General features: G+C 41.3%; 1 protein-coding gene across 1 annotated transcript in view; it reads left to right on the forward strand.

Moving 5' to 3' along the window:
• The window catches only part of SORCS3 (sortilin related VPS10 domain containing receptor 3), a 275,609-nt gene extending 259,455 nt beyond the window's left edge, over positions 1–16,154 (forward strand). The window contains exons 21-27 of the mRNA XM_069863574.1: positions 1,122–1,245; positions 3,817–3,929; positions 5,779–5,910; positions 7,969–8,068; positions 10,134–10,239; positions 14,324–14,484; positions 15,082–16,154. Coding sequence (XP_069719675.1) covers positions 1,122–1,245; positions 3,817–3,929; positions 5,779–5,910; positions 7,969–8,068; positions 10,134–10,239; positions 14,324–14,484; positions 15,082–15,146 — 801 coding nt within the window. The 3' untranslated portion in view covers positions 15,147–16,154. The remainder of the gene's footprint in view (positions 1–1,121; positions 1,246–3,816; positions 3,930–5,778; positions 5,911–7,968; positions 8,069–10,133; positions 10,240–14,323; positions 14,485–15,081) is intronic.
• The last annotated feature ends 11,710 nt before the right edge of the window (positions 16,155–27,864 follow it).

Raw genomic sequence — 27,864 nt, forward strand, 5'->3', positions numbered from 1 at the left:
TGTCACTGGTGTGAAATACAGGCAGGTTGTTAGTATGACGGGATGAAGCATGAGAGCTGCAATATGAATGTTTAGGTGTTTTCTTCTGAAAAAAAAACCCAACAGTGTAGTGAAGGGACAACAGCAATGGTACAATGACTTTATCTGTGCTCCTGGACTTCTCTGTGCTTTTGCAGTGGAGGCTGTTACCACTATATCTATTTTAATGGCTTAGTAGAAACAAAGAGATTTGCCTATAGACCAGCTGTCAGATCGATGGCATTGTGAGGACTACACTTTTGATTGTCAGTATACAAATCTCTTTTCCCAAAGAGGGTGCACTACTCTCATCTAGATGTGTATCTGTGTGAGAGTTTTGCGTGCAAAGAGGAGAGCTGTAGTGCTATCAAAGACATTTTTGTTTGAGAAAGTACAGATAAAGCAGCCTTCTCTGGCAGGGCTCCGAGCTGGCTAAATTCAGGTCAGCTTTACTCTGGAAACCATTCAGCCACTTTCAGACAGCATTGTCAGCAGGTATTTTGTGATGCTGTCAGCCTTGTTTGGATGGTTTGCTAGCTTATGGTTGGAGTTAGTTTATAGGCTCAAAGCAGGATGCCCTCACTCTGACATGAGCAGAGCTGCTTTGAGATAGATAGATGGATCTGTGCTTGTAACAAGCCAGGGCTGGCTCTGAATCTGACTGATAAGGATTGTTTGAAGATGCATCTGCATATTTGGTTTATGTTCAGTGCTGGTTTTAGCTGGACTGTGTGTTTTATACAGCTGATATAGTAACTGTGCTGAGTGCGTGTGTGTATACAACACTGCATTCTGCAGCACTAATTCTGCTCTTGCTGACTCTGCTTTACTGAGCTATTCCTAGCAGAATGGGTTGCAATTCAGTGGAAAAATATTTCAGGAAACATTGACTGAAGTGAGAGAAACTTTTACCTATGGGAGAGTTCTCACTTGGTCATGTTTGGGGGCACACTTAGGTCTTAGCGGGACATGCAAGGTTGGAGCATCGTGCCTGGATCAGGGAGGAAGGGTTTCATGGCCTGGTGGGTTAGTCAAGTGCATGTTTTGATCAGGAGTTAATCTCATCTTGATTTTGAAATTGCCATTTCTATTTACTCCTGCAGCCCCTCATCACCTTGGAGAGCAGCATCTCATACGTCTTCACTGTGGAGGGGATGAACACTGTCACTGTGCAAGTTGCTGCGGGCAACACCCTCATCCAAGACACCAAGGAGATCGCAGTGCACGGTACACTCAGCCTTTTACAATCAAGTCTTAGGGAGGTACCTAGAGGTGAAGAGCAGGCAGCTGCTGCTGAACCAAAATGAACTCGGAACTCCCTAGTGCCTGGAGAAACCTCTGAAGACAAACTGTAATCCAAGTGCATCTGATGTGTCATGATCACAAAATACAGAAATGAATTGGATGGAGCAACTAGCCAAATTTGTGAAATAAGACCTGTAGTAAAATGGCTGGTGTCTCCTTGCCTATTGGTCTGTGTGCACACCCTGACTGGGAACTCCCAAATCTTAAAAAAATCACTGAAGCTGCCTCCCAGCTGCCTCCCCTCTGCTTCCTCGCTGTGGAAACAAGTAGTCATAGCACATCATTAAGGTGGCCTGACTACAGCTGGTGTTTCTCTTTATACAACAACTGTATAAATGGCAGGGATCTGGAAAACGGGGGGCAGAAATAACTCTGTCATCTGTATCTCTGCTCATTTTCCATGCCAGAGCTGGAGGTCTGAGTGTATCCACTGGATATAGAAGGGCTCTCTCTGCAGTCTTGTCTAGGACTTTCAGATTTTAGGGAATAATTTGTATCCTGGGCTAATCTTCATTTTCCTTATCCATTTAGTGTCATCCAGCATTTGAGGGCAAGCTTTACTTTGGACAGCAAGTTTTATTGAGAGACTTGGGCTTCAGATAGCTTAAGTAGTTATCTGAAGCACTGTGTAGTTGAACTATGTGTGTCTTGTTTCAGTAATTAAATATAAATAAATATCCTGCTGGTGACTGGAAAGCTCTACGCTCAGATTTAACAACTGGCTAAATAGATATTTATTGATTGTCTGGCTGTGAAATGACTTTTAATAATTTGTTAATATGATTTAGTAATACCCAAACTTGCTATTAGAGAATGTAATTAACCCTCTGCTTGATCATTTTGAGCATTGTAAAATGCAGAAGGAAATGTGCATCTTTCTCCTAGTATCTGGAATAAACCTGAATCAAGCCTATCTGAGAGGGGTCCCCACAGGTGATCTCAATATTTGGCCCCTGTAGGACCCAAATGTGCCCCTCAGTCTCTGTTTTTAAACACCTTATAAGACATTTTTCTATTCAAAAGATCCAAAGCTTTGGACTTTATTGCAAAGAGAAAATGATCTAGTTGCAATGTCCAAATAGTCCTGTGCAGCATCATGCTGCAGTCTGAGCTATCCAAGGGAGGAGTCCTTCCAGACCCCTAGTGTGGTCATCAGTTCAAGTCTGAGTTACATAAATGAGTGACACCTTTGCTATATATGCGTTCTGCTAAATTTGAATCCTGATTTATGTCCTGTATTAAGTTATTATGACTCTAGGTAGGAAAGCATGGCTTTCTGGTGTTAGCAATGAAGATTTATTTTAGGGTTTTCTCAAATTGTGATTAACAGTCGAGAATTTACTCAGAAAATAAATTGGACGTGGTGCTGCAAGTTCAAAAATCAAAGGCCTTATGTATCAGGCTCTGGGTTAAGCCTTCAGAACTTGAGAGAGTTGCCCTGCTTTCTTTGATGCTTGTTGTACTTAAAAAGATACTGCATCATCTAAACAGAAAGAACAGATCTTGCAAAAGATGCCACATGAATGCTGTGCTAGCACATTCCTGCTGTTCTATGGATTCTCTCATTTATGCTCTTCTTTATCTTGATCTAAAACTGGTACCTTCTTACAAATGATTAATGGTACTTATTTGAAGTGTCTGGAGATGAGGTGCTTCAAGGAAAGGCGCAGCACATCCGCAAAACAGAAAGGAGAGTCTTCTACCCTGAGAAATTGTATCCGAGTCTGATTCCCATTCTGGGTGTATGTTTTCCCTGGCCAAACACGTTGTGCACAGTTGTTATTAGGATTCCAGGCTTGGTCTATGGTCACATCAGAGGGGAGAGTTGGAATTGGAGAAAAAATTAAATTATTCTGTGTTTGAAGTCTAGGAAGTTTATCTTCTTCCCAGCAATCTGTCAATTAGGAAGTAATTTTAAAATGTTTCATGAATAGCCATTGCTTGATTAGCCAGTCATTAGCACCACTGGGTTCTGATTTGTTGAGGTATTAAACCCTCATGGCTTCCCTCCAGGAGAGCAAACAGATAATACCTGCTTTTGAAAGCATTACTTACAGTGAGTGTTCTGCAGAGCACAATGCATGCAATTGCACAGACCTTCCAAATTCCAGCTAGATGCTGCCTTATTTACTGGTCAAATTCCTTGGAAGCAGAATGCGGTGAAGTTGAATGGCAAATTTACAAAGCCCAGAGGCAAAACCAGGGAAGGCATCCTCTCACCTCTCTCATTTTTGCTTCTATTTCTTCTGGGAAAAGTCACAGGTTGGCATAAGGGAAAAATGCCCTCTGTAAGAACTGTTATAAGAATTCTTTCCTTGCAAGCTTTCTGTCCTTCTTGGTGTTAGCTAGTGCTTTTTCTTCCTTCAGCCTTTCCTCTCTCCCTCTAGCTTTAAGATAATTTGGATAAAGTCTTCCTGTTGTCTTCTGCACCCTTGGCTGTATCCTGAACACTGCCCATTTAATCTTCTCGTATGTACTATTTTTCTTTTCCAGAATATTTCCAATCTCAGCTGCTATCATTTTCTCCCAACTTGGACTACCATAACCCTGACATCCCTGAATGGAGACAAGACATTGGTAAAGTCATCAAGAGAGCTCTAGCACAGGTAAGCATTTGTTTTCTTGTCTGTACTAATATTGTCTAGGCTATTAAAACATGCACTTTTTAGCCTACTAGCTTCAAAGAATGGGAAAGAACGGCAGTAATGAACCTATCATTTTAAATCAATAAAAAGCTTCTTAATATGCTTATAGAGTAAAGTTATATTAGGAGTTTTGTGGAAATACTATAATTACTTTTATTAATGTTTCTGCTGTGCTCTTCAGCTTTTAATATCTCTCAGAACTTTACAAATTCTGTCTGTACTGGTATCATTATTGTTATTTTGCTAAATTGATATTATAGTATCTAATGCTTTCTACTCCAAACATTTTGGTAGTGTTAGTGTGTTGTTAAAGAGCTGATCCTCTTCATCCCAGAATACAGACATTGTAGTATGTTGGATGCATGAGGAAGATATTTTTACCTCTCAGTCAGCAGTTCCTCATGCAGCCAAGCGTAGACACTAGTGAATGTTACAAAGCTCCACTCCTTTTCCAACCGGGGCAAAAATTGAGGATTCAGAGGGAAAATAAACTTACCTTTAAAATACAGGACAAAGAGAGACCTCTGTGGATGGAAGATACCGAATCTTCCTCTGGGATTAATTAGAGTATGTAAATTAGCACTCATATTCTTACAGGAAAGGGGACAGAGTAATTTAAAATATCAAATAGCCAGGGACTTTGGTTTTGTGTGAAATCAGGAGATAGATGTAGGCAAGCTTTTGTGGTTTTTACATTCTGCCAGAAATATATCTTGCTTTTTTTTTGCTTCAGCTACAGCTGTTCTTTGAAACGGTGGCTGATTATTTTTACTGGGAAAGTACATTCCTGCTTAGCTTTTCTCATCTTCAACCCACTCAAAATTCACAGTTTATAAAAGTTTCCTTGATAGTTTCCCCATCCTGAGAAAACACTAAGTTCATTTGTTTAAACTGTTGTTCACTTTTACTGTATTCAGAGTCAAGTTTGCAGAAAAAAAGAAATTAATTAGGTTCTAACTATCAATGGTTACAGACAACAATAGAAATCACGTAGAAGTGCTTGACTGCGTATCCTTTTGTGACTGGTTGCAGCCTGTGGTCTGTGCTTATAGGGTGGATCACTGGGAATGGGCTGTCCCATTGATACATTTCAGTTCGGGAATGAGTCCAAGGAGCTTGAGATGGGGTAGGACCAGAGACCTAATGGGGTTAGCCTCACACAGCAGAGAGTTTCTGAGGGAGGAGAGGCTTCCTGCCCTAATGAGGATGTACAGCTTGGATTTGGGGAGGGAGGGCAGTAGCCTCAGTGGACTGGTCATGCTAAACACAGTTGTGAGAGTTGGGTGTAGAGCTGGTTCAGCAAACTGAGCAGTACCTAGCACAACCCTCCTGATAAGCCCTAGTAGTAAAAAGTCTCCCACTGGAGACATTAAGTTATTCATCTCTGGCAAATGTGGATCCCCATAACCTGATATTAGAAGGGGATCACAGGCAATTTTCTCCATATGTCCCTCTTAGTTGCACATTTAGCAGTGGACACTCTAAGCCAGACTCTTTGGATCTGACTTTGGGTCATTCTTTTTTAGTGAGAAGGACTATATGGAAAATTCAGATCTGGAGACGTGGTAGGTTTGGACTTTCGATTGAGATCTTTGGGTCCAAGGGTGTTGTCTAGCCTACATTTACTTCTAGAAATGGAGTGAATCATTAGCAGGACCTCTATTTCTGACCCCCCAAATTGGCAGAACAGTTCATTAGGACCACTATAGTGGAACTGGCAAATAACAGTTTGATGGGAGAACAATTTCCGTTAGTGAATGGAAACATCAGTAATGGAATAGCAGCTAGAGACTCTCTATTTTTCTTTTAGGTGACTGGTATCCCTGATGAACAAATCTTGGTAGCTGTATTTCCTGGGCTGCCTACTTCTGCTGAACTCTTCATACTGCCCCGCAAAAACACAACGGACAGGAGGAAAAGCAGTGAGGCTGATCTGGAGCAAGTAAGGAAAGGATTCATGGAACATTCATTCCTATTGTACCATTTGCAGATGAGCCTCTTAACTTGTGCAGCATTGGAAATTACTTATAATAACTATGATGGAATTGGGTGCATCTGGGACTGTGGCAGTATAGTTTTATGGCATTAAAGAAAATTATTTTCAGAGGAAAAAACAGGCTTTTCTCATAGCTCACTGAGCTATCTCACAGTCTGTCAGCAGTGGTTCTTCCTAGAGCAGTGGTGTGTCCTTATTACAGTAGTTATGGCCAAAGGAACCTTGAATATCTACTCTCTCTGCTCTCTGGAGGAATGCTAATAGACAGAGGCCAAAGCAGCAAGATAATATAGAGTTTTACTAAAAATAAATCAGGATTTTCAGCTCATATGTCAGTGGAACAAGTCCTCTTTTTTTTCTGCAGCAGTGAATGGCATGTGCAAACTATATTTGGAAGTTACAATATCCATCCATTTAGATAAATAGGTAATTACAGTGATGAATAGCAACAGTGATATGCAGGCAAGTGAAGAGCTAGGAACAACAGCACTAGTCTGCTGAAGCTTTCATGCAAGAATTACCGAGTGATTAAATTGGCTCTATAAAGGCAAAGGAGTGAAGTACTACTGGAAAGACTTAGCTCTAGTTAATGTTCTTGTATGCAATATTTTTACTGTGTGCAAGGTATGTTTGAGCCCATCTTCAGGTAATTCTTGGAGGAGTTACTCTTCTGGGATCAAAGTTTAAATAATTGAGAGAACTGCTGAATTCTCTGGAAGCTCTTGTTACTCACTGAGCAGACAGTCCCCTCAGAGTAGTAAATTTGTTCTAGGAAACTAGCAAAGCTGTCTGCTTACATTTATGGTGGTGAGTGTCCATGGTAGTGGGAAGCTGTGGAAGGTTTTTTGAAGGGGGTTTCTTGGAGTAATTTCCATCCTCTTCAGTAGGATCTACCCATAGTAGAAATCCCTCTGGACAAGCTTTTGTGTCAATACTTCATACATCAGTGTTAGGTTTTAGACATCTCAGATGAGGTTTCTGACTAGGTGACCATGAGGCTTGGAGCTCTAGTACTCTTTTATTTGATGGTCTACTCATTTGTACTTTGGCAACTATTGTGGCTTCTGTTTGAGGAGCTTTTCCCTAAAGAGCAGAGCATCAGCTGCAGTAGCTGTGCACTGACCTTCAGAACTGCTTTAGGGAGACCAGACACTAACAAACTCAGGCTCCAGTGCGACGTGCCAAATATGTTCTCTGAGGCAACCAAATAACACATTGTAGCTGGGTTGATGAGTTATGAGTAAAATCCCACCCAAAGTCCCTCTTCAAAATGAAAGAGAAAAATGGCAAGCTTGCCTTTAGTCTTCAAAGCTGGATTGTCTCATCCCCAGCAGCATATTTAAACAGAAACTACATTACTAGGATTGTCCTGAATGGAGCGAATGCTAGTGTTACTCGTCTGCACTACCTGACTTAGTTTTGTCATCAACCAGTGAAAGGCCAACATGTTACAGTGATTTCCATGCGCAATAGATCAAACTCATAGGACATTGTGGAGAGTGAAAAGATCCTTAGTTCTTTTCCCTTCTCCCCTATACCCCGCAAAAAAGAAAAAACAATGCCAACTTTCTTGGTTTGCTTCCCTAGTGAGGTATATTAACATACTCAGTGAGTCTCAAAAGTCCTACCAGGAGACTTGCATGCAATAACACTCAGTTCCATCTAAGGCACATGTACATGTTTCATAGAATCATAGAATCACTAGGTTTGAAAAGACCCAATGGATCATCGAGTCCAACTATTCCTATCAATCACTAAGCCATGTCCCTCAGCACCTCATCCACCCGTCCCTAAAACACCTCCAGGGAAGGTGACTCAACCCCCTCCCTGTTCCAGTGCCCAATGACCCTTCCTATGAAAAATTTTTTCTTAATGTCCAGCCTGAACCTCCCCTGGTGGAGCTTGAGGCCATCCTCTTCCTCAGTCTCTCACAGATTCCTGAATATTCTCCAGAGCTTGCTGTCTTCTAGATTGTAACTACTCTATCTCTTACTGTTTCATCAGGTAGTAGAAATCCTTTTTAATGCTCTCAACCAGAACCTGGTCCAGTTTGAACTGAAGCCTGGTGTTGAAGTCATCGTGTATGTTACTCAGTTAACGTTAGGTGAGTGTGGAGTCAAATGCACATTCATGACTCTCTTGAGACTTAAGACAGCTCTGGGAGAAGCAGTCTACATCAGAGCACTCGCAGTTTGGTATGTGTTATGGGGATACATGGAACTGATCGTACTGAGACTGCGGTAGAAGCAGGAAGTGTTAAAAACAGGGTCCAGCAATGGCTTCTTCATGCACCAATTTGTACAAGTACTAAAAGCACCTTTTAAGAGTTCCCTGTGGCTTAATTAACTACTGCATTTCTGTTCTTCAAGTGGTTTAGAAAATCAGGCAAATGGTGTTCTATTAAGCCGTCATTGGGCACCTGTGGAATTCAGTGGGAGTATTACTGACTTTCATGGTTATTGGATCAAATCCTTATTGCAAAGGGCTTGTTAATATTATGACTACCCAAAAAGTTTTATAGGGGAAAAGTACTCATGAAAACAAGATCTGGACCTCTTACAGGGAATACATGCTTCAATATTGACTTCCACAAATTAGAATTTATTTAAATTTCCTTGCTACCTCTCTCCATTTTCTCACAGAGTAATGAATAGCCACTTTAAACTTCATCACCCCCTTTGCTTTAAACCACCCTAGTGTGATGCTCTCAGCTGTTGCTGAAACAGAGATGACTACAGAGGAGATGATGGATTTATTTATGTTCTTGCTTTTTATGACTGGCCTTGCAATTATCTGAAATATGGGATCTTGCACATGTGACATTGCTGATAGCCTCTATGAAAGATTGGGATTCAGGTTCCATGGGAGTAAACTTCAGCTTCTTTTTCATGAGACTGGGCTAAACCAAGTCTTGTGACCTGTCCTACAGGTAATCCCTTTTTGCCTTCACTCTCTGACTGTTTTCTGAGGATGAGAGTCAGATGTTACAGGAGTTGGCTGCAAGTCATTAATTTGCAAAACTGGGAATGAGATCCAAACATCTGCTCTCTCCAGAGGCAGAATCTGGGTTTGTTCTAGTAAGATACTGCAAAGTGTAGATTTAGCTTGCAGAGCTCAATAGTTCTCACCCACCCCCTCCAGTGGGGGTGCTGCATTTGTTTCATGACTGTTCCTGTAGTATTTTGACTCAGGTGAAATGACAGTCAGTTTTTTTCCATGAAAGAGTCCATACAAGTAGTAGAAGCAGAATACTGGCAGGATCAGACTCCTAGGTGTGAAAGTTTGGCAGTGGAACTGGAGGTGATTATATTTGCATAGACTTTGTCCCCATCTTCTGGGTGACAGAAGAATAGAGAAGAGTGAAAAAACAAAACCAAATGTTTATGCAGAGTGAGAAACACTCAGCTGCTACTTATAATCATTTGTGCATCATTAGAGACTTCTCATCAGACTCATGTTTCTCAGTACAGTGCTCAGGCCATTAAGATGGTCTGCTCAGATGAACTGTGGGAACAGCTGCATAAACAAGGCATAGTAACACACTTAATTTAGCCCACCCAAAATGTCAAGAATAGATGGATCAAATCTCCAAAATATTATAATGTAGTATGTGTTTGGGTCCAGGATTATTACTTTGGGCTCCTCTACGTTATGAAAACTGGCTCAATTAAGACATCTGTAGAGTCATACAAGGATGCACCTTGAGGCTTCTTACAAGCCTGGATCCCTGTCACATGTGAGACAAACATGTCCTTGGAAGATGGAAAACATGCTGTTCATGGATGCTCTGATGTAGCTTCTCCAAAGGGGAATAGACATGCATTAAGCCATGGTTCATAAATCTAATTTCCACTTCGTGCCCTGGAAAAGCCTGAATAGAAATAGCCCAGTGTGTTAGCACAGGAGTTGGCCATTCAGCTGAGCATTGCTTGCTGTGCTTTTTCACAGAAGATGTTAGACTGCACTGTCTTGAAACAAGAGCTTGGCTTCAAAGGGCAAGAGCATCAATTTGCTTCACAGTGATCAGTCTTGCCAAAATCAGCATGCAACATGCAGTGGGGACAAAGCAGATGTGGCAAAGACACAGTTGAGCTCAGCTTGTCTGGTAGTTATGTGTTCCCTAATAATGTCTTGCAAATGTAATGCTCTCCCTGCCTTTTCTCTTGCAGCACCTCTTGTTGATTCCAGCACGGGCCATAGTAGTTCGGCGATGCTGATGTTATTGTCCGTGGTCTTCGTAGGCTTGGCTGTTTTTTTAATCTACAAATTCAAAAGGTAGGTTGAGAAACTTTGGAGGATGGGAGGAGGAGACATCGTGTGGTTTACCGAAAATTCGGGCAGAGCAGTGCCTGGATTTCAGAAGATGTAGAGCAAGTTATGCTGACCTGAGGCTTAGACCATTATAGTTCTCTGCCATATATGGACAGAAGACCATCTACTGCTCTTTCACCACAAACTTGGTGCTCAGAAAGCTCACCAAGAGGTCATAAATCAAGCTGTGACCGGCTTCAGCAGATGTGTTTGAACCACAGACTAGAAATGGGAACCCTGTGTGCTCACTGAGTACTGAGCTATGCAATGCAGACTTAGTCAAAAAAGCACACCACACGCTGGATGTCTTCATACAGTCTATATCCACCTGGCCAACTGCCTTGGTGCAGCAGTATCTCATTTGTGTCTTGCAAAGTGAATAAGTGAATGGTTTATTATTCCAGAGGAACAGATGTGATTATGTTAAGGGTGGGAGACTCAAAGCCAAAAAATTTTGTGTTAAGCATCAAAATGCCTTTGGGAATCCATGCTGAGATTTTCTTTGCCAGCTGTTAATATAAACTTCTTGCTTCCAGGCACCAGGCAGGACCTGTGTTGGCCCATGGCACTTTGCTGCTGCAAGCTGTGAAGCAAAATATGGGATAAGGATGGCCTGTTTGCTGGAGGGTTGTCTTATAAGAATATATTTTAGGCAGATGGAGCTCCTTAGGAGAAACTTTGCATTCAGTACAGTGCTTTCCGTGCTAAATGGCCTGTGTACCCAGATGATGCCCAGTAGCGAAATATTGTATTAGAAGCATAAGTCTTAGTCTGACTTTAAAAAAAATAAATAAATAAATCTGGACATGAGTAGTTTCTCCAAATTGGGAAGCTGGAGCTTTTCCTGTCCAGATTCCAGGTATATGTTTCTCTCTGCAGCTTTTCTGCAGCCCAGGATAAGACTAGTACTCTCTAATGATGTTAGTGGGGTACAAACAATTCTAAAAATGGAATGATTAGACTGGCATGTATCGTACTGTCCAGGTTTGAAGATCCCCTCATTTCTAACCTTTTGCACTAACTATTGTCAAAATCAATGGGGGGCCACTTCTTCTGATGCTTGATCCTGTGCACATCAAGATCTGTTACCAAGCTCCCACTGACTTCTGTGGCCCAGGACAATTTCCAGAGAACCCTCTGCTCAAGTGCAGATTTTCAGACCTTCAGCTTGACTTGCTTTTTGTTGTCTGAAATCCTCTCTCTGCTTTGTATGAGGTGGAATACTTCTGAGGTGAATGGGATTTGGGACTTGTTTAAGGCGTTGATTTATAAATGTAGTGGGTAGGCAGCTGATGATTTCTCTCACCTCCCGGATGCAGAATGAGGAGAGCCAAAAGGTCTCTCTGTGAGATGTGTCAACATGTAGGAGCTTTCCCTTATGTCTTCTTGAGATGGTTCCTTAGGTTTGACCTTAATGTCTTTGGCTCTGTGGTCAGCGATCAGTTATCAGGAAGAAGGATCTCTATATTCTGGCTGCTAGAGAGGAGTGAGGAGCTTGGTAATCTGCTTTGCTTTGGTTGTCTCCAGGTCATTTTATGCTACTACAGCTCATAAAACTGACTCTTGTACTACTTAAGCATCCTGATCCTTGTGCTGTGCTCTAGGGCTAGGAAGACCCTGCCTTGTTGAAATGTCTGAAAATTAAATGTATTACAAATTGGGAGTGAAGGGGAAGGTGGTTAAAGTATTGGTTTTGCTTAGCCCAAAGCTCATCAACTTGCTGTTCCCTCTTATCTGCTCTGTCCCAAGAGAGACAAACCCATGTCAAACTGACAAAGTTTCAGATGGAGTCAGATACCTGAGTGTCCTTAGCTTGATTTTTCAGAACAGAAAGCAACTTTTTGGCTCTGTCTGAAACCTCTGGCTCAAAGATTAGAAGTGAGAGCATGCAACATTTCTTAATGGAAAAAGGAGGTAAAACCAAAAGCTTTCTTTTAGCTCTCATTGATGCAGAGGTCCATTAGCTGTATGTACTTTTCTGATTAATGGTGATCCCGGCCTGAATACAGAACTTTTGCTTACAGAAAAAGGTTGTGGGGAGAGCACAGGGCTGCATGAATTTTTAATTTTGCAACTTTATATTAATAGAATAGGTGCTTTGCTGGTTTGCACACAGATTCATTACGAATCTATCATTTTATAGATTCAGCAGGCATGTTAAACGCTGCTGCCAGAGAGATGCTTGTTGAGAAGGTTGGAGTGAAAAAGGAAGGAATGAGGAAAAGTAGGGAAATAATCTGTAAAAAAAAAGTTGTTTCTTTTCTAGGAAACTGAGCATATAGCAGTTTAGTATTATATTTGTATGGGTGGAGAGTAATAGTGGGGCAATGGGGCAGTCCATGTGTATGTGTCCTGGGACAGGAGTACAGGAGTAACTGTGCTCAGAGCTGTGCAGGGGGACTTTGTGACCATCTGTGTCTGTGCTGGGAGGCACAGCAGGATTAGCTATGTGTGTATGGATGCATGGATGTACAGCCATCTCAGTTTCTCTTTTCCCTAACTTTCTGAAATACTTGGAGGCTCTCTGCCTCACAACTCTAAGGAGCTTTTCTCACCTTTCCTCTCAAAGCTCAAAGTACTATCCCTTCTCTGTTGTTGCATTGTTTGGAAGCAAAATGAAGTTTTACAGTATCTCCAGGCATGTTCTTGTGTCCATGCATCTACACACCTCCAGATGTATTCTGGGCACTCATCTCCTATGGGAATGTGTTTGTCATCCAGTGTGTGCATTCACTGTGTAGTTCTTATGTCTTCTCTGGATCTGTAAGGCTGTCTGAAGATTAGAAAGAGAAGGTAGGAGAAAGGTAGAAGAACATGAGATTTGTTGACCACTGCTAAACGACACAAATACGTCCTGACTTGCTTCTGGTTGAGGACAGGATGCCAAATCAATCCAGTGGTGTAATTTGTTTGAGGCCAGAACTTCACTGGAGTAAAATCAACATAGAACTATTGATTTGTGAGAGCTGACACAATTTTCATTGCTTTCAATCTCTGACATATCCAACAACAGACAGACTAGCATAAAGAGATGGCATTTTATGTAACTTCTTTTGAACACATCTTCTTTCTCTCTCCTGTATACTTTAAGGAATTGAAAAAGTTCTCTTGAATTTTCTTTATTTTAGCACTGTGCATGGCACAGAGTCCTTTAAGGATATTAGAAAAAAACAGTCAATCAGCTTCCAACAGGCAACTAGACACAGATATACTTGGCAACTCCTATGATGCTTAACACATTGCTTTTCAATTCTCTCATTTTAAACTTGCATTTGTACTGGGTTTAGTATGTAACTATCCATCTAGGCTGATTTAATTATCTAACTAACTGACTTTCCAGGATATTGTCCTAGCAGTCCAAGTTAACTTCTCTTGGAAGAAGGAAGAAGAAATAATCCCTTTCCTTTCATGACTTCCCGAGAAGCAAGGGAAAAGAAGTCCCTGCAAACTTGCATGATCTGTAGCTTGGCAAACTGATTTTGCAGTGAAACAGTAACAAATAGACTTTGGATCAATGTTATGAGGTCCAAATCCTTTCTGTCCTCTGAGGCAGGACCAATTCTTTATAGCTCTTCCTGGTGTGGCAATTCCTACTGAGTCAGAGTGAGACTATCAGTTGAAACAAACCTAGCAATTTTTTCCTGAGTTGGTAGTAGTGCTCAGATTTATTTTTTACTTTTGGTTTCCAATGCAGCACTGATTGTATAATAAGTACCGAGAGAGTTGACAGTTGCAGCTGATTGTTCTTAATTGATTGCTGCTCTCTCTGCTGGGTGCAGTGTGCCCTGAGTGCACAGCTCCTCATTGAAAAGGGCAGGATCAGAACATTTAGGTTTAGGGCCGGAGGAGCCTTTGGACACAGGATTGGAAGGCAGTGGCTTGAGATTTGAGTTAGCACTGTGGTCCTTTCACCATTCTGAGAGCTGATGCTTTGCATCACTGCCAATGCAGCATTTCTGGGTTTGTTCTCAGTTTAGTTGGTCTGATTAATCAATTACATGGTCCCTGTGTTATAAAATAAAACTTCTCATTTTCCTTTCCTATGCAGGAAAATCCCTTGGATTAATATCTACGCCCAAGTTCAGCACGACAAGGAGCAGGAAATGATTGGCTCTGTCAGCCAAAGTGAAAATGCCCCAAAAATCACTCTGAGTGAGTTCACAGACCCTGAGGAGCTGATGGACAAAGAGCTGGACACAAGAGTGATGGGTGAGAGACAATCCTCAGCTGGGGCTTGTTTCACAGTCTGGGTGAAGATATTGTTCATTGGGGCATTAGGAGAGGTAGTGACTCTGACACTAGGTACAAGCAAAGGCTGAAACACTGAGATAGGGAGCAATTCATCTCTGCAACGGCAGGGAGGATTTTTACAGTTTCTGAGCTTTTCTCGTTGTGTTATATGACTAGAGTAGGAACTGGAAAGAGCAACAAGTATACAGGAGTTAGTAATGGATGTTGCTCCTATCTGTAACTGTTCATGAGTCTGTCATTCAAATGGGGGCATCCCAAATTCCCTGAAGCCTCAGAAGAATCAGCTGAGCCAAGCTTACCCAGTTGGCATGCTATCATTACAACTGAATATGTCCCTAATAACTTAATGAGTTTGCTGCAGCTCAACTGAGCTGTAGTAGTAGCAGGTTTTCTGCGTGCTCCAGGATTATTGCAAATGCAGAAAAGGATATGTTACTTTTAAGCAACTTTTCTGTCTTTACACTTACACAAGCACATCCTAAAGGAGTGAGAATCAGTATAGACTGAACTGATAAAGCTACTTTGCTGACTTTCTTCTCCATTTTCTCCCCACAGGAAGCATCTCAACAATTGCCAACAGTGAAAGCACAAAGGAAATCCCCAACTGCACTAGTGTTTAATACTGAGAATCCACTTGGTCTACAACATTTCTGACTTTTTATTTGTAATTATTATTGTTATTATTATGAAAAAAAAGAAAGAGCTATATGTCATTATTATAATTTGGGAGGGGATGGGGTGGGGTTTTTCTGTTTACTAGGGCTGCATTCATAAATAGCAAGGGTTCTTCATATTAGGGATGCTCATCGGATTAGACAGAAGAAGCAAAGGGTGAGTAAAATGTGCAATGGGATTTGAATGCCAGCCTCCTGTTAAATACAGAATGAGAATTAAGTATTCGAATCTAAGAGGCAGGTATAGTACCTTAGGCAATATGTTGTAGGTAAATTGTCCCTTTTTAGCCATTTTCAAAATAAATCATGAATCAGCTGCTTCATCCTGCCAGAGGGCTCAGGCTGGGTTGTTGGACCAGGCTCTGCAACATGCCAACAGCCCTTGCTTTCCGATGACAAGCATGTCTCAGCTTTTTGCAGGATCTTGCCTCTTTTAATTGCTTTTAATTTCAGTCACCCTCTGGCAGTGTTGACTGCTGAGAAAGGAAAAGAAAATCAAAACAAACACACACATCAGCGTTCCTTGGGCTGTGGATTGGCTGGAGGGGACAAAACCACAAGCAAAGAAGGAGCGTGCCCGAGTTTATGAATGCAGCCCCAACCCCGTGCATGTGAATAGCGAGGATGCCGAAGGCCTATTGTAGATAATTACAATGTACATAGCTTTTTATTTCTTGGGAAATAATTTAATGTTTAGTAAAAGAAGATATGTTTAAAACAAAACCTGAACCACATGCACACATGCACGCACACAAACACACGTGCACTCACACACGTGCACACACTCGTACACGCTAGCCACCCAGGGGCTGTGGTGAGCACTCGTATCACGCTTTGGTTCCAAGCGTGTTCCAGTTGTCTGTCATATTTCAATCTGACATTGCTGCACATAAAAAGCATAGTTTATTTATCTCTATATAACTACAAGACTTTTTTTTTTTTCAATATGTATATTACCATTTCCTGTGATGGAGAAGGAAAAGTTATAAACAGGACAGATTATGAGTTACTTATTAATATTCTAATTATGTTCATCATCTGTTCACCTCTGTCAGTGTTGTCCACTTCTGAGAAGGATCTTGGTGACAGCCATTAGGGAAAAGGAGGAAAACAAACACTGAATTCTCACCATCTCTGTGCTGGCAAATATCAGTGTTCTTGCACTACTCAGTACAAACTCAACTCAACAGTGGGCCAGGTAGTTCTGTTCCCAGTGAGAAGCCATGATTTTAGCACTTAACCTGCTGGAGTTTACTGCTGTTCAGGATGTATAAGAGTAGTAAGTTTTAGCTGGACGTGATGCCTGCAATTAGGGATAACTGAGCTAGGAAGCCTTTCTTATGAGTGCTGTGGAATGGCTGCTTCCAATTTTGGATGGAAGTGCCATCAGAGCAATTTTTACATGGTGGCTTAGTACTTTCTGATTAGACCGGGGAAGTTAATGGAGAAAAGGTAGTGAAAAAGCTCTTTGGGAATCTTCTAGCATACTGAGTTGAGGATAGCCTCTGGGAGTGGTGGAGTTTTGGGGCAGGAGGTTGACTTAGTGGTGAGTTATTTTTATCTAGTACTGGTTTTTATGAAGTACTAAAGTTAAATATTCTCAATTCTTCTGCTTCTCCATTTCAGTCAGACTTATGGGCCAGAATTTTCTGTTGATTTAAAAATAATTCTTTTCTGTTTCTGCCTCACTTTTCTGCTCTAGTTTGTAATATAAGCTGGAGGGTGGTGGCTGTGTTTTTCTTTCTATCATTGAGTTTCCATCCATCACACTTGCATAAACTGTTGCGTTACTACCTCTGTCCTACCGAAAGAGCAAAGTACTTTACAGTAATGGCCCAGTCTGGCGATAACACTATTAGCACAAGGCCATAGATTCCCATTTAAGTATAAATGGGAGGGAAGTACATAAACAATGATCTCGTGGGCCTTGAGCAAAACTGTGGGCTGATCTCAGTCTTTTCTGATCATTAGGATTTGAGGGACTGGCTGATTTTGTGAGCTGCTGCAGAGACCTGGTTTATAAATACTCATTATTTTCCATATTAACTTTTATAAACCAGAAGACAAGGTGAAACATTCATTGTTGTTTAGAATTTTCTGTTGCAGATTGATCTGGTGTTGATTTAAAAAGAAAGGCAGGGGATTACTACTTTCACGATGTCTTTTCACAGCTTTTTACAATTTTTTATGGTTTTCCCTTTACACTCCTAAAGGTAGTTGTTTGTTAAGTATCTCATAACAGATGGAAGGAAACAAGGAGGAAAATTTGGGAGGAAGTTGCTAAAAAAATGGAAATATTTTCATTTCTCAAAAAAGAATTTCATGTCAATGAATGCTGAGGAGTTTGTGAATATCACAGAGACATTACAGTTTCTGAACATTAAAACATTTTTGGAGAAATATCTGTCCAGAAAGCCATTTGCAATCCAGGATATCCTAAAGGCACTAGAAAGCAAACAAACAAAATTAATGGAGCCAAAAATTAAATGTCAGAAAACCTGCATGACTCTTGAGTTGGCTCACACTTGATCTTCTGTGAGACTTGGTGGGTATCGCTACCTATCGGGGTAGTTTGTCATGCTCTTGTCTGGACTAGAGAGTGCTCCAGGCACATCTAGAATGATCTTACTAGGATGTACACAGGACCACATTTGCCAGATTGTACATGCTGCATTGGGGCACAACCATGGTTGATGGCAGCTGAAGAAAGCTTGTGTCTCAGTGGGACACCCAGGGCTGTAATGTTGGGAAGGTATTGAGCTGCAGCGTTGGCATAGACAGGGGCATTGGGCACTTTTATTTGTGTATCTTATGCTGGGAAATAACAAGTTGGGCATGTCATTAGGGTCTTTTCCCCTCCAACTTTTACCCCTGAGGAAAATGTAATGGAAATCCTTGAAGCTTTAGATGATTATTTACCTGAGTAAGGAGGGATAGAGCCACTGCAATGAGTAGAATGCAAATAACTCCCACACTGTAGTTGTGTATAAAGAGGAAAAGAAAAAGAGAAGGAGAGAGTGAGCAAGAAACTGGGTCAGTGCCCTCTATCAGCTGTTTTTTGTTGTATTAGCTATAATTTAGGAATAGTGCATGAGACCTGGAGACTAGATGCAGCTTTTGGCTCTGTATGGCTGTAAATCTTATGTAAATACCCAGTGGATCCTCCACTTAGTTTAACCTGTGCTTGAGAACCCCCACACTAAGCCTTGAAAGATCGGAGATGAGGCTAGAATGACTGAAAACCACAGAGTCTTTCAATTACAGTTGCCATCAATAAGAGCACGTGCAGGAGAATGTGAATTTTCTTCTGGACTAAGCTTTGGTTTCAGGGATATGTGAAGATGTCCTATTCTTCTCCCTTTCTGTTCCCATACATGTTCCAGCTCTGACAAACAAAACCAGAACCCTCACATCCCTTCTGATGGTGTTGGGCAGTGCATTAAACCCTAACAACCATCACGGATTTAAAGGATTGAATGAGGCAGACAATTGCAAAACCTGTATTGAACACAGTAATACAAATGCATGAGTCGTATATATACATATATATACTGTTCTTGGTTTTATTGTTCCATTTGAATATTTCTACTGTAAAAAAGGCAGTGGTTTTGAAATTGTTGAAAATAAATGTATTTTTGTACATCAGAGTTACCCTGGCTTCTCTTTCAGTCCTTGTTCTTCTCAGATTTCCTCTTGGTGAAGTCTGCTGTCTTCACTGAATTTCCCTTGCCCTATCTAGTCCTTGAACCCTACCTGTCATTCAGGGTCATGCAAAGCACAATGAGGGTGAGCAGAGAAAAGTTATAAGGCAGAATGTTTAAGATCAAAGAAAATAACTACCTCTCCTTCCTTCTTACCCCAAAAATAATTGTCTCCTTGCCTTTCCATTCCACAGGCTGATTCTCTTTGAAGTCCCTGATGTAAATAGGAGGGGAGATCTACCTGTTCATGCAGTCAAGGTCCTGTGAATCTCATGCTCCCATCTAACAGGCTTGTGGAGGTGTGACTAATGGGTCAAATATTTTCTCTGACCTGATGCAGCTAATCTTTTATGTGCATATTACTTAAGAATGCAACTGTTCTCTCCCTTTTAATATCAGTGATCAGTGGTTTCTATTTTTCCTTTATGTCAGTAAGCTGAAAAGGTCAGGCAACCAAGGACTAGGTTGGCCATCTCCGAAAGTGATGTATGAGAGAACTCCAGCATCACAGAAGACCTGTCAGCATTTGAAATTTTTGGGTCCTGTCATCTTTACAGCAATGCCAGCATCATGCTTCTGTTCATGGTATCCTGGAATAGAAGTTATGAGCAGAAAAGTACAAGTGGTGAAATTGCTGTGGCTTAATGAGCTGACACTGAGACTCAGTAATCGACCAAGTGCAGAAATCCAACTAAATGCATTTGTGAAGCAAATACAGGCACTTAGCCTTCACCACAGTCTGGAAACATGGGAAATAGCTCCATCTGTGCCTGAATCCAGCTGCTTTTCTGTGATAGATGGACTTATTTTTCCCTTTATTAAAGGCATCATAAGCACTGTTTGCTACAGTATGATACTCTCATGGTTGTACCAAATACCTCTCTATCAGGGGATATCATAGAATCACCAGGTTGGACAAGACCCACCGGATCATCGAGTCCAACCATTCCCATTAATCACTAAACCATGTCCCTTAGCACCTCGTCCACCCATCCCTTGAACACGTCCAGGGAAGGTGAATCAACCCCCTCCCTGGGCAGCCTGTTAAATATGATGCTGCCTAGGAAAGGTGAATCATTACTACTCCTGGAGTCAGCTCTTGGCTATCTTGTTTTGCTCCTCCTCATGGTGCTCAAGAGCACACTTATGACCCAAGGCTGCAATGATGTGTGTGGAATCCTGTAGTATAGGAGACAAAACTACTGCCAAGGCCATTTTCCCCAGGTTTGGCTTGAAAAGTTTGGCTTGGTTTGGGCTTGCTGACTAATGCTTTTGTGTTCCTTGGGCAGGGAGAGCCTTTCATTACTTTTATAATGGGAGCACCTAGAGGGCCTGGCTGTGAACACATCCCCCTTGTGCCTGCAGCTTAATAAACGATGTTGCAGTGATGGGGAGCACAAGTGCAATGAGGCTTGACCAAGGCTTACTGCATCCTCACCCACATGCTGCAGCATAAAACAGAGGTGGAGGAAGGTGCATGCCTGAACCACCTGAGGCTTTGTCTTTATACTCTTTTGGACTATTGGGCTGGACTCTTTTGCTGTAAGGCAGAATCTGAAAGGCACCTGATGGACTTTTTGCTCTGTTTTGGAGATGAGTATCCTAAAACCATGAGCCTGAAGAGGCTTATACTTTCTCCTCCTGCTTGCCAGGAGTGTGCCCAGCCATGCACTTAAACAGGTGTTTAGCAGTGCTTGGCTGGATTTGCCTTCTGCCTAGGTCTTCATTTTTCCTTGGCCCTCTCCCCAGTGAAGTACTCTAGTTATTAAGCACTATCAAAGCGCCATTGCATTACTGACATATTATTGTAATACATCACCTAAGTGCTGATCTGCTGTCGTATGTCATGGTGCTACATCAGAGGACTGACAGGTGACAGGAACCCCAGACCCAGAGACAGATCACTCTTCCAAGCTTTATGTTTGTTTTTTTTCTCTAAGATAGCAGGCTAAGGCAACAAAAGCAGTGCTGGACTGCTGCCACAAAGCTTTCAAAGCCTTTAAATACGTTTATCTATATGTTTTTCTGTGACCCTGAAACATTAATTAAACAAGGCTGCTGATGTTTCCATATGAGCCAATAGAGATGAGGTTATTTTGAGTCATGAAGAAAGTAATGATCACCTAACTCTGAACTGTTTCCTGAGACTAGCATGTGTGAGCAGAAGAGAAAGATTTATACAACAAAAGGTTTATTCCTGGATTTCCAATAATTTGTTATTAGTAGGTATCAGCTATATTTTTAATGCAGTTGTGCATGTAGAGACAGGACAGAAGGTAATGGTGATGTTTGTTGTTGGGATTTTACCCATGATCAATGTGAGAGGATTTGCTTTGCCATTGCTTTATGCTGGTTCTACCTATGCAGACCCACTGACGTGAGTAAATTTAATCTTGATTTACACCAGTGTGAGCTCTCACATTACGAGGAGTTACATGCCTTCTTCAAGGACAGAATAAATCTTTTTTAATGCCTTGTTGTGAATGTCAAATAGTTTTCAGGCCAAAATTTAGGGGAGGTTGTACTACTACTACTAATAAAAAAACACATACAGGGACATAGTGGGGAGGAAGAAGGAGAATGTTTTTTAAATGAAACAGAAATGTTGTGATGATACGTGCTTTTAAAAAATCTTGTGTTGGTTATGTGAACCTGGAAGGCAAAATGGGAAGAAAAACTGGAAAACAGATGTGAAAGAGAGCAAGATGGAACAGAGGTAAGTCAGGTTGGCTGAGAGCCTGTGGCTGACCAGCATATACAGTGAGAAGGACGTGGCTGTTTAATCATTTAATAGTTTTAGCACGGGAAACTTCTAAAGTCTCAGACTCAATCAACTGAATCAACAGGAGAAGCAGCCCATCTGGTACTTACAAGATGGGATCATCCCTACTCCCATGCCCTGGGGCTCAACCTTGAAATTTAAGTTTAAAGCAGCTGTTTTCCTACTGAAGGCCTGGTGGTAAGCACTGAGGTTCCTTCTAGAGCAGTGGTGGGCGTGTAATTGATCAGGTGAGATTTGAAGGCCATTTTCAGAGCTCAAATCAGGGTTGCATTTAATTGTATTTGAAGGGAGGGAGGGAGGGAGGGATGGATGGATGCTGTGATACAGAGGTGTTTCCTGATGTGGGATGTAGGAAAAAGAGGCCCAAAGAGGTTAGTGGGGAAAGGGCAGGAAGATCAGAATATGAAATGTTGTGCAATATTTGTCAGTTCACATGACTCTCTCCTCTCTCTTTGAGATTAATTGGACTGCGTGCTCAGTGAGAGTATGTGTTAAAGTAAATTCCTGGCATAGGAGGCAAGGATAAGATTTTTCAAGGAGATATTTCAATGGACCATCAAGAACTGTCTAAGGCAATTGTCCAGGATAAGACAATATATGTAGCTACCTGCAATGAACAGTTGCTGAAGAGAGTCTTGGAGAAACCAGGGAAATCAGAAGATTTTGGGCAGGAGCAGAGGTGATGAAAATAAAAGTGAGACAATACGACAGTCAGGAGAAGGCAAAGTCAAACAGGGTAGCATCTCTTGTGGCCAGACTTGGAAATGTTTGGCTGTGCTTACAGTTTCCCAGACTTACTATGCAAGCATGAAATCACACGTGTACACATGCATGCAAACTCTTTCTCCTTCTCCCTCTTATTTCTGAGAGATTCTGGGTCTCCTGGCAGTCCACAGCAAGGTGAAGGTCTGAGCTCCATACCATGTCACTGAGGTGCCCAGGGAAAAACCCTGGTGCCAGCAGAAAGAGAAATGTTTCTATTACTTCAGGAGCTCTGCTCCACAGCATGCATATATGCCCCTAAGTGTCTAAAGCTTAGTGTAGGCAAGTCTGGGAGTCTAAATCCATTTTCAGCTTGGGATCTTTCTGTCTAATAATATCACCTATACTTGGAATAATCTGAGATTTTGTTAGGAATACCCATGAGATCATGTTTTTAATCTTTTCTTTTAACCTTGAAATGTTCCTGTCAGTTCCACTCTACAGGCTGCTAGAGATCTGAAAGCAGTTGTGAGATGCTGAGGGACTTTCCTCTTTGGTTTCTGAATAAAGCTCCTCTTCCCTTTGTAGGTTATGTGGCAAAGTCTCAGCATAAACTTCACCCCACACTCACCCGTTGTACTTTGAGACTATGAACAATGTGCAATGTGAACAATTGTGAATAATTTGAGATTTTGAAAACAAGTTGTGAAGATAATGCAATGCATTAGTAAATTAACATAGACTATGCCAGGCTGAGAACCAAGTTCTTGTGTATCATTCCAGTGGAAGCTTCTGGGCTTAGGAATGCCTGAGTCAGTCCAAGGCTGTTTCTTAAGTGCCCTTTATATGGTCCATGGGGCTGGAGCACAAGGTGGAACTGAAGAAAATACTTAGTTTCTCACTTACATGGCTATTTGGACTTAATCACTAATGTAGGGTCATGCATTACATTCTGGTTTGGGCTGAGGTTGATCTCTACACGCAGTTAAGTTCCATTATGTTTGAGTTTGAATTTCTGATTGTAGTTTCTGCATGCTAACAATCTATAAACTGGACTGAATCTCCCGTAATAATCACTTGGCTTCCATTAAGACCTCTACCTGTGATGAAGCCTAAAAGCGACATTTGAATCAGTGGTCTGGAAAGCACTGAAGGTGGAAGTGGGTGGAAAAGACTTCAGGGGGAAGGTGAAGATTCACTCTGAGCCCAGAATTGTGCTAGGCTTTTTGTTGAGCTTTTAAGTTTTGTTTTATTGTGGTTTTTTTGTTTGTTTTGTGTTTTTTTTTTTTTTGTGGTAAACCCCTGCCTATACTTTTTTTAAATCAGAATTAATAGCTAGTCAGGAATGTTGACTTCAGAAGTTATTATTATGTTTCAACAGATGTTCAACCAGTCAGATTATTTAATTAGCTTCATGTTCCTTAACCTCATAAATCTGTGAAAGCTGTGACAAGGAAAAATAAAATGAATTAATGATAATAAATCAATACCCTAGACCTTCTTAATACAGTTTATAAAGTTTAAAACAAAGTACCATTGAAAAGTTTGGGGAGCGAACTGAATATCTCTGTCTATTGTTTGCTGTTGCAAACAATAAGCTCAGTATTCAATGGTTATGGGTCTGAGCTTGAAAAGTAGTCATCCCCTATCAGATTTCAAGAAATTCAATGTGCAAATCTTTCTGTCTTTCTAATGTGTGGCAAGAACTACCCATAGCCAGCATCCTGGGACAACCATCACCAGCAGCTGGACTGGTTTCTCTGCATTTACTGTGCTCATAATTTAAGTGATTAGAGGATACATGAGTCAGTGAATCAAAGCATACAGTGACCCAGTTCATCCTCAGCATGACTGGAAGAAGAGGGCTTTAGTCCCATGTGTGGTATTCGAAAATGTGTTGCCCTCATCTTCATTTCATAAAAATACTTTGTTGACAGCCTTTTGCCCCTCCAGAGACAGACTTCAAACGAGAGATTGTTTATAGAGGAAAAGCTTCATTCAGTAAGGGCTTTTTTTGTATTCTCATTTGCTCCAGCAAACAATTTTTTTGGTTTTAGTTTTTCCTTCCATCAATATCATATACTGTATCTCACAGTATCTCTGCCCCTCCATAAACCAGATAAATCAGAAGGGAGAAAAACCTGAACATGATGGGAATGAACTTGCTCCAGAAACTTCTGAAGGTCAGTCTTCTCTTCGCTCTGAGCTTTGTGCAGCGGAATTTAGGTCAGGCATGGACAATATGGTCATCCCCTTGAGAACTGCAATTAAATGTTTTTTCTCTGCGTGGACTTGGTAATATTTGCTACACAGCATGCACGAGTTAGTGCTCTGACTTCTTTATACCCACTGCAGTAAATAGGTCTACTGCTCCTGCTGTTAGTGCCATGGTAGGAATTAACGTCACTTATTGAGTTTCCCGATTTTTTTATAATCAGATACTTTCCAATGACTCTATTGTGCTTTGAGATTTTTTTTTGTTAACTGCTTCCTTTCATCTCCAGCATCACCACCCATTTCTCTGCCTTCTTTCCTTCTCAAATGATGTATCCCTGCTTAGAAATTCCCACCTAGACAGCCAGTTTGGTGAGGAGGTGAAATTCCCCCTTGTTAATTCAAAGGTATAGAAGAGAAGACACCTGGGCGTACATAATTACCCTCTTTTGCATGTTTTCATGACTATCACAAAATTTGAATTAAAAAAGGTCCAAGTAATATTTGAGTTCGCTCCTACTGGGGGTTATAAACCAAAACCTGCTGCATCTGCCTACAGCTCAGTGACAACCTTGTGCTGAAAGTGTCTTTCTCAAACCAGGCTTTGATGCAAACTGTAACAAAATTTTGATAGGAATGGTTGGACTCGATGATCCAGTGGGTCTCTTCTAACCTGGTTATTCTATGATTCTATGAAAAAGGACAGGACTCTCAGCTAATATTCCATTTACCTTGTTTCCTCCTCCTATACTATAGGAAAACAAAAAAAATGATATTTACTCTTGTTGATTTCGTTAGCTTTCTTTAGAAAATATGCTACCATTATGTATGTTTTTCTCATCATTTTTTAAGCAGAGACAGAATTAAGAATGAAATTGCAAGGGAGGAAAATGTAACAGCTCCATTTTTTCATTTGATGAGAAAGACCTTCCAGGTGAAATGAGATATTCTTTTTGGATAAATTCCACGTTTTCTGCAGAACACTAACAGGTAGGCTGAGGTTTTCTGTGGTAACCCATCATTAATTCTGTTATTAGTGACAGTGACCAAACAATCTTCTGTTTTCTAGCAGTTAGAAAGAAACCATAAAAATATCTTTGAGTGCGATCAGTAAGGTTTCTTTTAGAAGCTCTTCTTTTAGAACTCAAATGCCCTTTAAAAATATAGGTTTTTTTCTTTCCTTTTCATTTCTTTAAGTTTTGGTGTGGTTTTTTTTTTTTTTTTAAATGATGAAAATGACAGGGATTAAAATGAAAAAGGGTCTGGAATCATTTTGACTGAGAGGAAAGAAATATTTGTACATTATTCATCGTACTCTCGGTTATTCATCAAAAGTTTCATTCTTCAACTAAAGTCTTCTCCTTATCTTAAAGCCACTGACATGAATATATATCACCAAGTTAAAAAGATTGAATTACACTTCTCCCGCTGCTGCTAAGATTCATGGAAACTCAAAGCCCAGCCTAGTCCCTAGGTGTACCGAGCCAGTGCATTTTATGATTTTCGGAGAACAACGCTAACAGGGTTTGTCTCTTCATTGTGATACGGAGATGATTGAAAATGTGCTGCTGTATCGCTTGATAAAAGACCTTTGCCAAAAAGCAGAGCAGCTTTGTCATTTGAGAACATTACCCATGGGGCTTAAGAGACCTACTTGACAGCAAAAGCCCTAGCAGATATATATTTTTTTAAAGCAGTATCTTCTCTGCTGCCATTGTCGAGTAACTTGAATAAGAGAAAAGAGGGAGCTGAGATGTGATCCGTAAAATCTTCCCTGAGTATTGTGTGGCCCCATGAGTACCAGGGTAACATTTTCTTGCTCTGGTTCTTAGAGCTTGTTCAGAGGGATGGTCACTCTTGTTTCATGCCACAATGCTGCACTGGCTCATGACTTCCCAACGTGTTGGCTCATCCTTGGGTGCCCAGCCTTAAAATGAGTTTGCTGCAGCGCTCAGTGCAGGATGCCTGCCCACCCTGCCTGATTTGATTCTGCAGGTGCTGAGGAGATCTTTTCTGCCACAGTAGCATTTTGAACACAAAGAAGCGTCACTTAAAGTGAGTTTGGTGCATCTACTGTGCACAGCTGAGCCAGTTCCTTTGCAGGATGCACCATGCACTGGCTTGAGGCAGAGATGTCTGGAGGCTTCACTCCCCTCCCATCTGTGTGACAGAAAATAGAGGGAGCTGGTTTTAGGTCCTGCACAAGGGTCTGGATCAGTCACAGGATCAACTACCTAAAAGGAGGTTGTGGAGAGGAGGGAGCTGGGCTCTTCTCCCAAGTGACAGGGGACAGGATGAGAGGGAATGGCCTCAAGCTCCATCAGGGGAGGGTCAGGCTGGACATCAGGAAAAAAAATAAATCATGGAAAGGGTCATTGGGCACTGGCAGAGGCTGCCCAGGGAGGTGGTTGAGTCACCTTCCCTGGAGGGGTTTAAGGGACGGGTGGACGAGGTGCTGAGGGACATGGGTTAGTGATTGATGGGAATGGTTGGGCTTGATGATCCAATGGGTCTTTTCCAACCTGGTGATTCTATGATTCTATGCAGTATCAAATAACAGCAATGACAACAGCAATGCAATAATATTGTCTAATGACATCAACTCTTTGTTTTCATAGCAGTTCAGACCTAAGGCTTTCATCAGCCATTTTGCTGCAGAATTGGTGCATTTTACACAAACACACAGAGCCCTCCTCAGCCAACTTCTCTTGTAGTGAGCAAGTGCATTTTTCTGCTTGTGCAGGTGGTTGAGCCCCCACCAATACTTATTTTGCTCCATAACAAGGACAGTGTTAAATGATCCACGCTGAGCTGTACATCATTCTGCAGCAACATGCCTTTGATGGGAAAATGGACTGCTGCAATTTGAGCTGGGCTGAGCTCTGAGTTGCCAAGGGCATGTGGCGATAACTTGAACTGAAGGGAGCTTGGGAAGGGAGAACTGTAATTAAAACCCCCACTGATGTTTGGGAAAGCCAGATAGCATAATGACAAACTGGCCCAAGAATAAAATAGAGACATGGACATTGTCATTTCAGATTAAATGAATCCAGTTTAGCCTCCTGAAGGCAACAAATGTATTTTTAGAGAACATAAAGGACCTTAATATATCTCTTTCTTGTCTGTGGCAATTTAACAAGTGCTGGTTTTTTTATTTGCTCCTCACCCGTCTTCCTTCCACAACCCATCCTACTTACAAATTTGCCCCATCTTGCTACTGTAAAATCCTGAAAAGAAGGCTTGAGTTTTAAGCTTAGTTCATGAG

Source organism: Phaenicophaeus curvirostris, chromosome 9, assembly GCF_032191515.1.
Source record: "Phaenicophaeus curvirostris isolate KB17595 chromosome 9, BPBGC_Pcur_1.0, whole genome shotgun sequence".
NCBI lineage: Eukaryota > Metazoa > Chordata > Aves > Cuculiformes > Cuculidae > Phaenicophaeus > Phaenicophaeus curvirostris.